Here is a 19,480-nt window from a genome sequence, read left to right as displayed (position 1 = left end):
ATGTCTTCCATTGTCTTTATTTTGTTCGAATTTCATGTTGTACACTTGTGTTGCTGCCCTGCACAAAGAATTGCCTCTTCTGGTTTAGTAAAGAGCTGAGCTGAACTGAATTTGTCTATCTACATATATCAGCTGCCCCATCTGGCCACTCCTATGAAAAATGTCTGGGGTCACCACTGCGTAGTTTCTGTCACTAAGTATGGCGTTAAGTGTGTTAACAGTGTAATTGTTACTTATTCGTATATCGTTTCTCCCGTTGCTTCTTCGTCATCTTTTACGTCTTGTCAGGTATGGTACTGTGTTGAAACCTTACTGTCATTCCTTAACAGCTAATGCACTATGGCAACTTGTGTCTAAAATTAGCTGTGTTTATGTAGTTTTGCCATTGTGCGTGTAGATTCTGTGTTTGAGTCACATGGATAGCAGTCCTGCACCTAGACTGTAATGATTGAGTACATTTTAATATTTTGATTTATGTATTTCTTGTGCTGAGGATTTTACATACCTAAATGGTGGAAGAACTGCATACAGGAAACCATGGTATGTGTAAAAGAGATTATGTTTAATACCTGATTATGAGGCCTGTTGCAGCTGTCTGTACAAAATGAAAGACTTGATGCTCTCAGTCTGGCTGTGCAATGAGAAACATCAGACTACTTGATCGTTATTCAATAAAGAGCACACTGATTTAAGGGCTGGATTAATTGAAGGAGGCATGTCATTTGTATGTTTATGGAGTATACAGGCTAAACTAGGATAACTAGGACAAAATAAGGAAAAAACACATTTAAACAGCTGAGAGACGCTGCTCAGAGAGAGTGATAGATGCATTTGAGCGTAAATGAACGAGGTCTTACTGAACTTTTGCTTTTGGATGAAACAGTTGATAGGCTGTGCCACTCAGTGTCAACATGCTTGTGATCCACATTAGTTATACAGATTTATCAAAAGTAATTTTCAAATGAATTCAAATTAATCAACTTTGAAGCATTCTTCTCTGCTCTCTGAGTTTTAGCATCAGAGATTCAGACTATATTGTAACAACTAATGAAATGAAATGAAATAGCAATGATGCTTTCATTACTCACACTGCATTGTTACTAACATGTCTGAATGCTCTTCTCACTTTGTGCCTTGAGCCCTCCTTTATCTCATTTAAATGGAAATGAACACAAAGCAGAACAAGTCCTGCAGGTTATGCTAGATGTTTGAAAAAGCAGGCATTTCTATTCTCTCACACAAAAACCTTACCAACTGGCAAGTCTCCTCTTCAACTGCTTGACTTAGGAAGGTAAAGTGTCTGATGCCTTCATACTGTGCTGCATCATTAATTGAAAAGAAATTGTGAATATATCGTTACACACTTGGACTTGGGACTCCACTTGGGTAAGAAAGCAAATATATATATATATATATATGCATTCCTGTGACCATGTTGATATACATGTAGATATATTTTCTTTTCTTTTTTTCGATGTTTGGTACATAGAGACATACATACTACATTTGAATTGGTTGTTTTCTGTAGCCTACCACTTTTTGTGACTGTAAATTGTGTGATTTTGGTTTCTAATTGAGCTCAGGGGAGAGCTATCAAAGGAATTATAATCATAACTTTGGAATCTATTTCTGCACATCTATTTCCTTTCATAGATGTGATTGTTCAAAGCTGCCAATTGTTATTGACTTTTGAGGTATTTGCTCAGACACAGATTTGATTTCCATTATGCCAATATACGAGGACTGCAACTAACAATTATTTTCATTATCAATTAATCTGACTTCAATCAATTATTCGTTTGATCTATGACATGTCTATCTCAGTTTCTCAGAACACAAGCTGACATCTCCAAATGTCTTTTTTTGACGTTTTTACTTGAAAAGTAAATAAGCCAATAACTAATTTTCGAAATACTTGCCGATTAATTTTCTGTATAGCTATTAATCAATTAATCGACTATTGTTTTAGCTCTAAATTATCCCACTTCTTGTTAAATTAAAAGGATCCATATGAACAATACATTAATGACACCAATGTACATTAATCTGAAGCCTTTAACCGTTAAACATATAGTATAGATTGATGGATTCTAATGCTTGGCCTGTCAGGGTGTGGATGCTCTATGAGCACTTTAATGCCTGTGTTAAATGGACGCAAAGAATATGTATTCTTTTACAAATTACTTCAAATATACAAATTCTGTTCATAATCAATACCCATGAATCCTAAAAGGCTGATCAAAAGTTGATCCACTGAGATCAATACTGCGACAGGAGGTTTTGGGAGTCTAAAGTATTCATGTATTTTTCTCTCTGACATGCATCTCTATCAGATAACAATAAAATGTGTCCTGTGGTGGCCAAATCACAATCCAATTGGGACAAAATAATTTCTTTCAAAAGTTGTCTTAATACTTTGCATTGTCAGTCTCTACTGAGCTGATAATCAGCATGGTATCATAAATCAGGTGTTTGACGGACACCTAACAGACTTTTCTTTCTGCTTTCGGCTTGTACAAAAAGTGTTGAATATTTGTTTGTACTGGCTTTGCTATTAATGTAGTTTTCATATGCATATTAAGTGATGCCTGTAAAAGCAACACTGTTCTTTTTAATGGAGTCTAGCTTTGACAAAAAACAGTCTAAGAATTACTATCAGAATATTACTTAAAGTGCATTTGATAAATTCCATGTTTTATACATGAAATATTGAAATGACTACCAGTTTAATTAAATTCACAAAAAAACAGTAGAAGATAATGCCTTCTAAACCGGTCTTTATTAATGGAGAAATTGGAATGAACCATAATATACAAATTCTGAACTGCGGGTGGAGGATGCACCTGTGGCTGCAGCAGAACCACTCCCATACTGTGACACTACTTTATCAGATATGACAAACTTTCCCAAACCAGTCTCTCCAGAATGCTGACATACCTGATTTAGCATGTCTCACACTCAGAATGTGTAAGAGTGCAATAAATCTCTTTTAAGCAAACCAGTCATTCAGCCAAAATCACTCTTGTTCTGCCATTGCATTTGAGGAACTATAGACTTAGTTGCCAGTTTATTTGGTACATTTACCTTAAAATAATGCACCGTGATACAACAGCCCTGTAATTAACCCAATCTTCATAAATGTTGTAATGGTCTTTTTCTGTTACTGAAAGTGTTATAGAAAGGTTTTGTATTTTGGAGGCTGTAGTTTGTGGTACGTTGATTTGTTTTATACTGAAAGATGATCTTAATATGTTTCACACTCTTAGATATAAATGAGGACAAATGTGTTCAAAATGTTTTTATAATGAGTTCTTAATATTTCACAGGAACCAGACCCAGGGAGGATGGAACCTCTTATATTCCTTCTCATAGCAGGTATTTTATGTATGAGCGCCTGTTTCTGTGTGTGGGGATGTGTGAGAGCGCATGAGAGAGAGAGAGAGAGAGAGAGAGAGAGAGAGAGAGACAGAATAATTAAGGGACTGGACTGAATTTAGAGTTGATCATTGTAACATTTTTCCCTACAGGACTAATGGGAACGCCAGTTGCAACCAACAATGCAACAACAGGTAACATACACAGAAGCTGTAAGAATGATTTCAAAACGTTGTCATTATATACTGTTGCCCATAAAGTTGGAATAAAATGTTTTTTACCTCTTCTCATGAAATGATTGTGACAATGTGATTTATTCTTGATAAATAAAGTGTATATCTTCTCAACTTTATTGATCAAACTCTTCCAAACATATCACAGTAAAACGTAAACCACAATTAACCTTTGCAAACTGTGTATTCAGGCTTTAACAAAATTGGGGGTATTGAACAATTATTCCAACTTTATGGGCAACAGTGTAATATTGCCGAATATTCCTTTAAGACAACAGTAAGAAATGGGTAAAATAATATGTGCTGTGGAGAATACACTAGAGGCAATGTGTTCACATGTTGCTATTAATTATCTTATTGCCCTGTCATCAGATGTAGTAGGTGGAGTTGTCAGTTTTGTCCAAACCAGACAATATATTTTCATTATCAAATAATCTTTCCATAACTAGGAAGTGGAGATGGACAAATACTGTTTATTTTGTCAAGTCAATGGGGTTAAAAACTATTGATAAAAATTGCTGAGATAATCTATTAGCCTTCTGTAATAACATCTGCACCCACAGAATGGCACTTTTTATGTTATATTGATACTATTTACATAATTGAACACTGTAGTACATAGACTCAAACCCTTTGTCTATTCTGATATTTCTGTCACATTTGCTGTAAAATACAATAATAATTACTAGATTATTAGGGGCAAGCACCAAGTGGTAAAATGGTCTCTTGATGCCATGATCTAAACCCAACAGGATTTTTTAAATTCAAATTCACTTTTTATTGCTTTTGGTTTTTTTGGAGGGTTTGTAAATTAACAAACTAGTCGGAGGAGGTTGATCAGATCCACAGACTTTACATGGTCAAGCATCATAACATCAGTCGTAGCAACACCACCATGCTTTCTTCAAATGCTGTTGCCATGGCAATAGATTATTTAACATGAAACGGGAAGTTGCTTTTGTAGGGCAAGGCGTGGTTGAAAACTCACAAAATTTGCCAAACACATCAGGAGGCCTGAAATATGTAATCTGGTCAATCAAGTACCACATACTTGGACTTCGTTGTGGCAAGAGGGCTTGACCCCTGAAGAATTTCAACAAATTAGCTTTCAGACTACATTACAGATTTACAAAATTCAGTAGACAAATGGATCATACCCAGACGTAAAGTCTCTTGGTGAGTAACAGGAAGATGGTCATTTTGAATCATATGTGAATTTAATTAATCTGATCTACCTCAAACTAGGTCTGCATATATAAGAGACCTTAACTATGAAAAGTTGGTAAAAGTCTGTACAAAGTCTGACTCGAATGGCGTGGCAGCGGAGAGGCGTTGAATTTCTATGTTGAAGTTGTTGTAACTTCAGTGTACATTATCCAATCTGCCCCAAATTTCATGTTTATGAAAATGTAGAGTCCTGTCCTGAGTCAAGACAGGCAAGTCCCGAGTCGAGTCCCAAGTCAAGACCGACAAGTCTCAAGTCAAGTCCCAAATCCTACCATTTGAGTTTCAAGTCCTTTCGAGTCCTTTTAACAACAGAGAAATAATATTTACACAGATCATGTATGCTGCAACATCTGTATTTATTCAAACCTTTTTTAACAAGAACATTGTTCAAACACATTTGAAAGAAACAAATGCAAATGTAATTTGCACAAAAAGTGCTGACATTGTATTTCCATAGCATACTACACTATAACTAGTTGCACAGCAATTTCTGTCTTGTGTTGTATTGATCTCACATCATATTGCAAAACAGTTTTCACCTTCAACTAGACAGGCCCTTTTACTTTACTTAACTTAAATCTAGCCTTAACCTTTTCTTAGCCCTATAAGCTAGTGTTAGCTTAACTTACCGTTCTTTGTGCAGCTTCAAATGTCGAACAAAGTTGGAAGTTGTTGCGTCTCCGTCCGTAATCTTAGACCCGCATATTTTACATACTGCGATTCGTTTTTTGTTGACCACCTCGTAGTTTTTATACCCAAACGAAACTATCTTTGGTATCATTTTTGCCAAGTGGCGCGCTGCTTTATCTGCTTCATTGGTTGTCCTGTAATTTGATTGGTTGGATGCTGTCGGATCAAAACAACGTGGATCTAATTTGATTGAATGCCGTGCCGACAGCGCGCTTGCTCAGGTACACACGCACACACACACACACACACACACACACACACACACAGATATAGATATATAGCGGTCCATGTCAACATACTTTTTAATCTTTGGGTTTGGGGAAAGTAGCAAGTCTTTTCAAGTCAAAAGGGTCAAGTCCAAGTGAAGTCACGAGTTACTAATGTTAAAGTCCAAGTCGAGTTGCAAGTCTCTTTACATTTTGTCAAGTCGAGTCTAAAGTCATCAAATTCATGACTCGAGTCCAAGTCATGTGACTCGAGTCCACACCTCTGCTCACCACCACTTGACATCAAGTCAACCCCAGTCAACATGACTGCACAACCAGTCAATGTATCCTCGTCGCCACTAAAAATGACCTCACCACCCATTAACCAAACCTCACCGTTAGTCAGAATCACCTCATCACCTGTCAAGATGTCAAGATTTCAATAGTTAACCCAACCACACCAGCAGTCAACATGACTACACCAGTCAATCCAACCTCACCATCATTCAACACCACCTCACCACCAGTTAACGTGACATCACCAGTCAATCCATCCTCACCACTACCCCAGTCTCCCATCAAAACAACCCCACCACCAGTCAACACAGCCTCATCCCCAATAAATGCAAGCTCAACACTATCAGTATCACTATCTTGAGATAACACTGTTATGAATTGGCGCTATATAAATAAAGATTGATTGATTTATTGATTGAACACTGGGAAGCACAACATCACTACAACCGTTTCCCACAACTTTATTTTCAGGTAAAGGAACTTTTCACTTTGAATGTGTACAGTAAAGAAATAAAAAGGATTTAAAAATCAACATTTATTTCATTCATCTTTGGAGCACACTGAAACATTTTTTTAATTGGATGGACAAAGAGAAATGAGCAGTCAGATGACCATTTTAATGAAATCTATGAATAAGCCAAACTTTTTAGAACAAACAAAGGAAAACTCAGAAGTCCATAGTAAACATCCATCATAGTTCACAACTTTGTTGTTTGAATTTGTTCCGCTGCACTTACTACAAATGTGCAAACACAGATTGCCAGAGGTAACTCGTAGTAACTTGATAGATAACACCTCAAAATGATTGCTTGTTTACAACTTGTCTGATTGAGACAAAGGGCTGAAGAGAAAAGGGGACGTGGCTCTGTGAGGCAGGAGTTTTTTAGTGACATGATCTCTTGGACATGGAAAAATGGAGTGACACAGAATCATATATGACAAAGAGGGCTAACCCTAACCCTAATTTGCTATTTTTCTGTCTCTCCAAAGCTCTAGCAGCATAAAATCCTGTGATTTCTGAATCTCTGAGTGGTAATCTGGTGTGGTAAAGTAATGTTACTGTTATCTAGGTGGCTAATGTAAGGACATTTTCCAACTGGTGAATCTAAATAGTATAAACTCCAATGCATGATGATATGCCCAAAGCTTGTACAGCTATAAGTAAGAGAGGAGTGATGAGAAATAAAACAGTTTATCAATTAAAATACCTCACAGAATTCTTGCTAAATTTGTTGTAAAAAATGCACAACATCTGCATCCTGTCCACACATAATATGTTTTTTGTACAACATAAAAATGTCTTACAAGGATTAGGGGGTTCATACATTAAATGTGGGGTCTGTAACATTGGAGAAACTAGCAGATCTAGTTTAGCTAGCTAGCTAGCTAGCTAGAGTAACTAGATTTTGAAAATATCCAACTGAAAATATCCCACTCCTCCCTTTACGCTTTCCCTCAAAGCACATGAACACACAGTGCCTGACTAATATCACTGTTGGATTAGAGGATAACTCCATGATAGTGATGAAAAGACTGGCCACCGCTACAGAGCCTGAACTGGGTCTATCATTCAATCTGTATGAGAATTTCAATGAATATAAGAAAAAAGTTGTATACCATGACTTTAAATAAGGTGTTTGTGTTTTATAACACAATTGGATATTTTTATCAATTGTCTGGGCATGTTCACGCCCCACAGCTACTATTCATCCACTGACATTGATGTCAAGATTGTATGAACCATAAACAGGTGCAAGCAAAATTACTTGTTAATCTTGACCTAAGTAGGTGCCATTTCAAATTAAACAAAGTCAATATACCTCAAAAATTCAAAGAACTTTTCACATTTCCTTACCTCCACTTAGGTAATGCCACATCTCCACCAGTCAGTCCAACCACACAACCAGTTCACACGACCTCAACAAGCAGCACAACCTCACCACAACTCAACATGACATCGTCATCAGGCAACATGACATCACCATCAGTCAACATGACTGCACCACCAGTTAACCCAACCTCACAAGCGGTCGACTTGACTTCACGACCAGTCAATGTCACGGCACCACCAGTCAATATGACATCACCCCCAGACATAATGTCATCACCACCACCACTCAATATGATCTCACCACCGATCAACATGACTTCACCACCACTCAACATGACTGCACCTCCAATCATTGTAACGTCACCACCAGTCAACATGACATCACCACCACAGAACATGACCTCACCACCAGTCACCATGACCTCACCACGAGTCAATGTAACGTCACCACAAGTCACTATGACAACACCACCAGTCAATGTAACCTCACCACCGCTCAACATGACATCACTACCACTCAACATGACTTCACCACCAGTCAATATAACATCACCACCAGTCACTATGACCACACCACCAGTCAATGTAAACTCACCACCACTCAACATGACATCACCACCAGTTAACATGACTTCACCACCAGTAACCATGACCTCACCACCAGTCAATTTAACATCACCACAACTCAACATGACTTCACCACCGGTCAACATGACTTCACCACTACTCAACATGACTGCACCTCCAATCATTGTAACATCAGCACCAGTCAACATGACATCACCACCACAGAACATGACCTCACCACCACTCACCATAACCTCACCACCAGTGACAATGACAACACCACCAGTCCATATAACGTCACCATATGTCAATGTAACATCAACACCAGTCAACATGACTTCACCACCAGTCAATGTAACCTCACCACCACTCAACATGGCCTCACCATCAGTAACCATGACCTCAACACCAGTCAACATGACTTCACCACCAGACAATGCAACGTCACCACCAGTCACCGTGACCTTACCACCAGTCAACATGACATCACCACCAGTCACCGTAACGTCACCATCTGTCAATGTAACATCACCACCACTCAACATGACATCACCACTAGTAACCATGACCTCAACACCAGTCAACATGACTTCACCATCAGTCACCATGACCTTACAACCACTCAATGTAACATCACCACCAGTCACCATGACCTTACAACCAGTCAATGTAACATCACCACCAGTCAACATGACATCTCCACCAGTCACGATGACATCACCAGTCAATGTAACATCACCACCACTCAAAATGACCTCACCACCAATAACCATGACCTCAACACCAGTCAACATGACTTCACCACCTGACAATGTAACATCAGCACCAGTCAACATGACATCACCACCGGTCACCATAACGTCACCATATGTCAATGTAACATCACCGCCACTCAACATGACATCACCACCAGTCACCGTAACGTCACCATTCATCAATGTAACCTCACCACCAGTCAATGTAACATCACCACCACTCACCATGACCTCACCACCAGTCAACTTGACATCACCACCAGTCAACATGACATCACCAACAGTCACCGTAACATCACCATTCATCAATGTAACCTCACTACCACTCAACATGACACCACCACCAGTAACCATGACCTCACCACCAGTTAACATGACTTCACCACCAGTCAACATGACCTCACCACCAGTAACCATGACATCACCACCAGTCACCATGACCTCACCACCAGTTAACATGACTTCACCACCAGTCAATATAACCTCACCACCACTCAACATGACATCACCACCGGTCACCATGACCTCACCACGAGTCAACATGACGTCACTACCAGTCACCGTAACGTCACTACCAGTCACCATAACGTCACCATCTATCAATGTAACAGCACCACCAGTCAACATGACCTCACCACCACTTAACATGACCTCACCACCAGTAACCATGACCTCAACAGCAGTCAACATGACTTCACCACCAGTAACCATGACTTCACCACCACACAATGTAACCTCACCAATCGTCACTATGGCCTCACCACCAGTCAATATAACGTCACCACCAGTCAACATGACCTCACCACCACTCTACATGACCTCACCAGCAGTTACCGTAACGTCACCATTCATCAATGTAACCTCACTACCACTCAACATGACATCACCACTAGTCACCATGACCTCACCACCAGTTAACATGACTTCACCACCAGTCAACATGACCTCACCACCAGTCAATGTAACCTCACCACTGGTCAACTTGACATCACCACCAGTCACCGTAACATCACCATTCATCAATGTAACCTCACTACCACTCAACATGACCTCACCACCAGTTAACATGACTTCACCACCAGTCAACATGACCTCACCAGCAGTCAGTGTGACATCACCACCAATCACCATGACCTCACCACCAGTTAACATGACTTCACCACCAGTCAATGTAACCTCACCACCACTGAACATGACATCACCACCACTCAACATGACATCACCACCAGTCACCATGACCTCACCACCAGTCAAAATTACATCACCACCAGTCAATTTAACGTCACCACCAGTCAACATGACATCACCACCAGTAACCATGACCTCAACACCAGTCAATATGACTTCACCACCAGTCACCATGACTTCACCATTAGAAAATGTAACGTCACCACCAGTTAACATAACGTCACCACCGGTCAACATGACATCACCACCAGTCAATGTAACATCACCACCACTCACCATGACCTCACCACCAGTTAACATAACATTACCACCGGTCAACATGACATCACCACCGGTCAATATAACGTCACCACCTGTCACCATGACCTCACCACCAGTCAATGTAACCTCACCACCAGTCAACTTGACATCACCACCAGTCAACATGACATCACCACCAGTCACCGTAACATCACCATTCATCAACATGACATCACCACCAGTAACCATAACATCACCACCAGTAACCATGACCTCACCACCAGTTAACATGACTTCACCACCAGTCAACATGACCTCACCACCAGTAACCATGACATCACCACCAGTCACCATGACCTCACCACCAGTTAACATGACTTCACCACCAGTCAATATAACCTCACCACCACTCAACATGACATCACCACCGGTCACCATGACCTCACCACGAGTCAACATGACGTCACTACCAGTCACCGTAACGTCACTACCAATCACCGTAACGTCACCATCTATCAATGTAACTGCACCACCAGTCAACATGACCTCACCACCAGTAACCATGACCTCAACAGCAGTTAACATGACTTCACCACCAGTAACCATGACTTCACCACCACACAATGTAACCTCACCAATCGTCACTATGACCTCACCACCAGTCAATATAACGTCACCACCAGTCAACATGACCTCACCACCACTCTACATGACCTCACCACCAGTCACCGTAACGTCACCATTCATCAATGTAACCTCACTACCACTCAACATGACATCACCACTAGTCACCATGACCTCACCACCAGTTAACATGACTTCACCACCAGTCAACATGACCTCACCACCAGTCAGTGTAACATCACCACCAATCACCATGACCTCACCACCAGTTAACATGACTTCACCACCAGTCAATGTAACCTCACCACCACTGAACATGACATCACCACCACTCAACATGACATCACCACCAGTCACCATGACCTCACCACCAGTCAAAATTACATCACCACCAGTCAATTTAACGTCACCACCAGTCAACATGACATCACCACCAGTAACCATGACCTCAACACCAGTCAATATGACTTCACCACCAGTCACCATGACTTCACCATTAGAAAATGTAACGTCACCACCAGTTAACATAACGTCACCACCGGTCAACATGACATCACCACCAGTCAATGTAACATCACCACCACTCACCATGACCTCACCACCAGTTAACATAACATTACCACCGGTCAACATGACATCACCACCGGTCAATATAACGTCACCACCTGTCACCATGACCTCACCACCAGTCAACTTGACATCACCACCAGTCACCGTAACATCACCATTCATCAACATGACATCACCACCAGTAACCATAACATCACCACCAGTAACCATGACCTCACCACCAGTTAACATGACTTCACCACCAGTCAACATGACCTCACCACCAGTAACCATGACATCACCACCAGTCACCATGACCTCACCACCAGTTAACATGACTTCACCACCAGTCAATATAACCTCACCACCACTCAACATGACATCACCACCGGTCACCATGACCTCACCACGAGTCAACATGACGTCACTACCAGTCACCGTAACGTCACTACCAATCACCGTAACGTCACCATCTATCAATGTAACTGCACCACCAGTCAACATGACCTCACCACCAGTAACCATGACCTCAACAGCAGTCAACATGACTTCACCACCAGTAACCATGACTTCACCACCACACAATGTAACCTCACCAATCGTCACTATGACCTCACCACCAGTCAATATAACGTCACCACCAGTCAACATGACCTCACCACCAGTCACCGTAACGTCACCATTCATCAATGTAACCTCACTACCACTCAACATGACATCTCCACTAGTCACCATGACCTCATCACCAGTTAACATGACTTCACCACCAGTCAACATGACCTCACCACCAGTCAGTGTGACATCACCACCAATCACCATGACCTCACCACCAGTTAACATGACTTCACCACCAGTCAATGTAACCTCACCACCACTGAACATGACATCACCACCACTCAACATGACATCACCACCAGTCACCATGACCTCACCACCAGTCAAAATTACATCACCACCAGTCAATTTAACGTCACCACCAATCAACATGACATCACCACCAGTCAATGTAACCTCACCACCACTCAACATGACATCACCACCACTCAACATGACATCACCACCAGTCACCAAGACCTCACCACCAGTCAAAACTACATCACCACCAGTCAATTTAACGTCACCACCAGTCAACATGACATCACCACCAGTAACCATGACCTCAACACCAGTCAATGTAACCTCACCACCACTCAACATGACATCACCACCACTCAACATGACATCACCACCAGTCACCATGACCTCACCACCAGTCAAAATTACATCACCACCAGTCAATTTAACGTCACCACCAGTCAACATGACATCACCACCAGTAACCATGACCTCAACACCAGTCAATGTAACTTCACCACCACTCAACATGACATCACCACCAGTCACCATGACCTCACCACCAGTCAAAATTACATCACCACCAGTCAATTTAACGTCACCACCAGTCAACATGACATCACCACCAGTAACCATGACCTCAACACCAGTCAATATGACTTCACCACCAGTCACCATGACTTCACCACTAGACAGTGTAACGTCACCACCAGTTAACGTAACGTCACCACCGGTCAACATGACATCACCACCAGGCAATATAACGTCACCACCAGGCAATGTAACGTCAATACCAGTCTCCATGACCTCACCTCCGGTCAACATGACATCACCACCAGTCTATATAACGTCACCACCAGTAACCATGACCTCACCACCAGTCACCATGACCTCACCACCGGTCAATGTAACCTCACCAACGATCAACATGACATCACCACCAGTCAACATGACCTCACCACCAGTGAATGTAACATCACCACCAGTAAACATGAACTCATCACCAATCAACCAGACTTCACCACCAGTCAATCCAACCTCACCACCAGTCAACATGACATCACCACCAGTCACCATAACGTCACCACCAGTCAATGTAACCTCACCACCACTCAACATGACATCCCCACCAGTCACCGTAACGTCACCATCTGTCAATGTAACATCACCACCACTCAACATGACATCACCACCAGTCACCGTAACGTCACCATCCATCAATGTAACATCACCACCAGTCACCGTAACGTCACCATCTGTCAATGTAACATCACCACCACTCAACATGACATCACCACCAGTCACCGTAACGTCACCATCCATCAATGTAACATCACCACCAGTCAACATGACCTCACCACCACTCAACATGACCTCACCACGAGTAACCATGACTTCACCACCAGTCACCATGACCTCACCACCAGTCACCATGACCTCACCACCAGTTAACGTAACATCACCACCGGTCAACATGACCTCACCACCACTCTATATAACGTCACCATCCGTCACCATGACCTTGACACCAGTCTCCATGACTTCACCACAGGTCAATGTAACCTCACCACCAGTCAACATGACATCACCACCAGTCACCGTAACGTCACCATTCATCACTGTAACCTCACTACCAGTCAACATGAAATCACCAACAGTCACCATGACCTCACCACCACTCAACATGACATCCCCACCAGTCACCATGACCCCTCCACCAGTTAACCCAATCTCAACAGCAGTCAACATGACATCACCACCAGTCAATACAACCTCACCAGCATTAGTTATCACAATATCATTGCCAGGTAATGCTACTTCTCTCAGGGTGAATAACTCACTGTAGTTTGTTTAGTTATTCTAAACACCATATCTTTAGCATAATTCAGTGAAATATGATCATTTTTAGATAACATGAGGGCTACCAAAAGGGATAACAAAAAAAGCAGCTACACAAAAAGTGCAATGTTATCATCAGCAATATATAAACAATGGCCAAAACTTCAGAAATAAGACACACATTGAAATAATTTGTAATTATTCTTAAACATGCTGTCAAATTAAATGTTGCATCAAAATTGCAAAAAAATTGCATCATAGCACAGGGCATCTATCACCTGTTGATGTAAAGGCAATGTGTGCACTGTATGTGAGAGAAGGTCGGTGCTTTGATTTCCATTCATGAGTCAAGTGGTGAACTTATCCTCAAAGCCTATAATCTACAGGTAGGAGAAAGGTGATGAGAAATAAAACAGTGCTTTATCAATATAAAACACCTGACAGAGAGGTTGCTCAAACTAATTATATCATTAAATTTGTTCATTTAATTGTATGTAGGGCATACAGTATAATGCCTCACCCTCACACAAGATACTATTTTGTGTGCACATTTCCGTGTCTTGTCCATACAAGATAATAAATTGTATGTGCCAGAAAAAAATATGTAGGCACCCAAACAAATATAATTGTTTGGGTGCTTCATACAATAAAGGCAGGGTCTGTACCAGGAGAAACTAGCAGGAGTAATACTTTTTTGACAGTATCCAACAACAACAAAAAAACCCACATCACATGGTTAATTTACCATTTACATGGCTAATGCTACTGGTTAACTGGAGAACGACTTCACATTAGTTATGAGAAGACCAGCCGCTGCTGCTCCGACCGAGACTCTTGCTCTCTCTGTACACAACTGGCACCCTCTCTCACCTTTTCAGGTTATCAAATAACAAACTCTATTACATGCCACAATCATATAAGCACAAGCAAAATGGCTGTTACGAAAGTAATGCTCCCAGTTACTCATAGTTACTGCGCACTCGCCTTAAAGCCTGTGCTTCCTGCTAACTGGTTAGGTCAGTAAATGAAAGTCGATCGCTGTTACGTATCACTAATCTGAGTACCACAACTCTTTGATGTTCTTTGGCTCAGTGGATGTGTACTGGATAACTTGCTGAGCCATGACTGGGATTTTGGTCCCACTTTCTCAGCCATTCTTATGGCATTCTTATGCAACTACCATGCTAGCTTTAGCCCTGTGAAAGACTTGGGTCCTGCAGAGTAAGTGCACATGCACAGGTAGACAGAGATGTAAACAGACAGACAGGTTGGACATCCAATCATTTCATTCAGGCCAAAAGAAATTAATGGACAGGCTTATTACAAATCTGTGACAGCCACAAACACCTAATTTTCTTTTTTTTTGTAAACTGACTTATTGATTGTTGTCCGACTATTCTGAGAATTTGAATGTGAGTTTTTATAATCTAATTGTATATTGAGCATTTTTTTAACAATCATTCTCTAAAATCTTTTGGTATGTTAACACCTCACAGCTACATTACGTACACGGACAACAATATCAACATTATATAAAGAGCTCACCCTTTAAGCAACGTATGTATGTTATAAATCATGAAGAGCTCCAATCAAAATTACTTGCTTATCTTAACCTCAGCACCTGCCATTTTAAAGGAAAAAGAGAAAATGAATCCATATACCTCAAACGTTCAATTGACTCTTTCACATTTCCTTAACTTTTGCCATCCAGGTAATACCACATCTCCACCAGGAAACGTAACCTCATCCCCACTCAACTCAACATCGCCACCAATCAACGTGACTTCACCACCAGTCAATATGACGTCACCACCAGTCAACACAACGTCACCACCACCAGTCAATATGACGTCACCACCAGTCAACATGACATCACCGCCACCAGTCAATATGACTTCACCACCACCAGTCAACATGACTTCACCACCACCAGTCAATATCACTTCACCACCAGTCAATGTAACGTCACCACCACCAGTCAACATGACTTCACCACCACCAGTCAATATGACTTCACCACCAGTCAACATGACCTCACCACCACCAGTCAATATGACTTCACCACCAGTCAACATGACCTCACCACCGATCAACATGACTTCACCACCACCGGTCAACATGACTTCACCACCAGACAATGTGACGTCACCACCAGTCAATATGACTTCACCACCACCAAGAATAACAACCACTGGTGTTCCTGCTACAATCACAACAGCTGCCCCACCACCAGAGCCAAAAATAAAGATGGAATTTAAGATGCAGGAAACTTTTACAGAAGAACTTACAAACAAATCCTCACCAGCGTTCAAGCAATTAAAAGACAAAGTAACCACAGCGGTAAGTTCATATATATTTTATTACAATTTTTTGGCATCTTTCCATAATTAGACTCAAAGTAATGCATGCAGTTTGGATGACACAAGTTCAAGAGGCAATGTTTTCTCATGAAACTTTCAAATAAGATTCTCAAAGGGTTTAGAACTTCTTGTAGTGGGAATGAGATGACAAGAGACTGTAGCAGGTAATATCATACACAGCAAGAAAATAGCATTATAAGGCTCATGGCAATATATCGTCAAGTTTGAGATGGAGGTTAGACATGGAAAAACCAGGATATTTAGAGATGCTAGTTTTCACATTTGAACATCAAACATTTTTGAGGAAAAGATATGGCCTATATCAGAAACAAGTAATTATCATGATTGAACAGCAGTTGTACAACCTCAATACAAACAGTAATGATCATGCTTGAATGAAAATAAAATAAAAGAGTATAAAGATGGAAAGATTCTTGCATAATATCAACATTCTTGTCTTAAATTGTATCATATTCTGAAATGTTATTGTTTTTTCTGTTTTCTTTTTCCACATCAATTTCATCCACAGCTCAACAACGTTTATTCAGAAAAGTATGGAACTACATTCAATCGAACGGTTGTCAACAGCTTTAAGTATGCAATCTTACCTCTTCTTACTTGTTGATTAAGATTTCATCAATTCATTTCTTTTTTTTAAATAAATAGGCATATTTGTCATGAGACTATTGTTACACAGTTTTAAAACAGTCAAATTAATCAGTCTACTGCATTGAAAAATTAATATTTTGTGAAAAATAATTCTGTCACAGGCAAGGATCTGTTGTGGCAGACGTTGAACTGGTATTCAATGAGGGGCAGACACTGCCGAATGCGAGTTCAGCAGCTGACACTTTGGTGGAGGCTGCTTCCAGCTCAAACTTTTCCCTGACTGTCAACACGTCATCTATAACTGCAACTGGTAAATTAGATTGATTATTTCCCGGCTTCAAACATTTTTATGATATTAACATACCATGTATTTGCAATGACAAAAATGTATCTTTAGTTGTGCAGACCCCAACTGAAGCTCCTGCCACAACTGTACCTTCAACTTCTAGAAGTGCAACTACTTTGCCAGGTAAAAGAATGCCTTTTCTTTTTGGCAAACTCTTGTGAAAACATGGCTCACAAGTCCCAAAACATAATATTTTTTTGTCTTATGCAGACAATTCACTATCTTCTTTGCACAAGCTGAAACAATGTAATATTTTAAGACTGTGGGAGATTTATACATCAAATGATGAGTATGTGTTATTATAACACCATTATATCATTTTCATTAATCACTTTTTAAAATGCTTGTGCATGGCAAAAATCACAACCACATTTCTTACTCTGACTTTGATATCAGTATTGTATAAAACAATTGCACAAACATTTAAGAATTGCATGACCTCACCACCAGTACATTTAATCTTGCCACCAGTCAATATGACGTCACCACCAATCAACATAACGTCACCACCAGTCAATGTAACCTCACCACCAGTCAGTGTAACGTCACTACCAGTCAACATGACATCACCACCAGTCAACATGACATCACCACCAGTCAATGTAACCTCATCACCAGTCACCATAACGTCACCACCAGTCAACATGACAACACCGTCAGTCAACATGACATCCCAACCAGTCAATGTAACCTCACCATCAGTCACTATAACATCACTACCAGTCAACAAGACATCCTCACCGGTCAACATGACCTCACCACCAGTCAACATGACCTCACCACCGATCAACCAGACGTCACCACCAATTACCGTAACCTCACCACCAGTCAACATAACATCCCCACCGATAACCGTGACGTCACCACCAGTCAACATGACAACACCATCAGTCAACATGACATCACCACCAGTAAATATAACCTCACCAACAGTCACCATGACATCCCCACCAGTCAATGTAACCTCACCACCAGTTACCATAACGTCACCACCAGTCAACATGACATCACCACCAGTCAACATGACAAAATCACCAGTCACCATAACATTACCACCAATCAACAGGACATCACCATCAGTCAACATGACATCACCACCAGTCAATGTAACGTCACCATTTGTCAATGTAACATCAGCACCACTCAACATGACATCACCACCACTCAGCATGACCTCACCACCAGTAACCATGACATCACCACCACTCAACATGACCTCACCACCAGTAACCATGACCTCAACACCAGTCAACATGACATCACCACCAGTCAATGTAACCTCACCATCAGTCACTATAACATCACTACCAGTCAACAAGACATCCTCACCGGTCAACATGACCTCACCACCAGTCAACATGACCTCACCACCGATCAACCAGACGTCACCACCAATTACCGTAACCTCACCACCAGTCAACATAACATCCCCACCGATAACCGTGACGTCACCACCAGTCAACATGACAACACCATCAGTCAACATGACATCACCACCAGTAAATATAACCTCACCAACAGTCACCATGACATCCCCACCAGTCAATGTAACCTCACCACCAGTTACCATAACGTCACCACCAGTCAACATGACATCACCACCAGTCAACATGACAAAATCACCAGTCACCATAACATTACCACCAATCAACAGGACATCACCATCAGTCAACATGACATCACCACCAGTCAATGTAACGTCACCATTTG

At 41.1% G+C, this 19,480-nt stretch overlaps 1 protein-coding gene across 1 annotated transcript; it reads left to right on the top strand.

Moving 5' to 3' along the window:
* The first annotated feature begins 7,979 nt into the window (after positions 1-7,979).
* On the top strand, positions 7,980-10,099 carry LOC139199302 (uncharacterized). Its single transcript, XM_070828350.1, has 3 exons — positions 7,980-9,590; positions 9,739-9,743; positions 9,844-10,099. The coding sequence occupies exons 1-3, from the start codon at positions 7,980-7,982 to the stop codon at positions 10,097-10,099; spliced, it is 1,872 nt and encodes a 623-aa protein (XP_070684451.1).
* Positions 10,100-19,480: the final 9,381 nt, after the last annotated feature.

The sequence above is a fragment of the Pempheris klunzingeri genome, chromosome 3, assembly GCF_042242105.1.
Source record: "Pempheris klunzingeri isolate RE-2024b chromosome 3, fPemKlu1.hap1, whole genome shotgun sequence".
Lineage (NCBI taxonomy): Eukaryota > Metazoa > Chordata > Actinopteri > Acropomatiformes > Pempheridae > Pempheris > Pempheris klunzingeri.
This window is presented reverse-complemented; position numbering and strand designations above follow the sequence as displayed.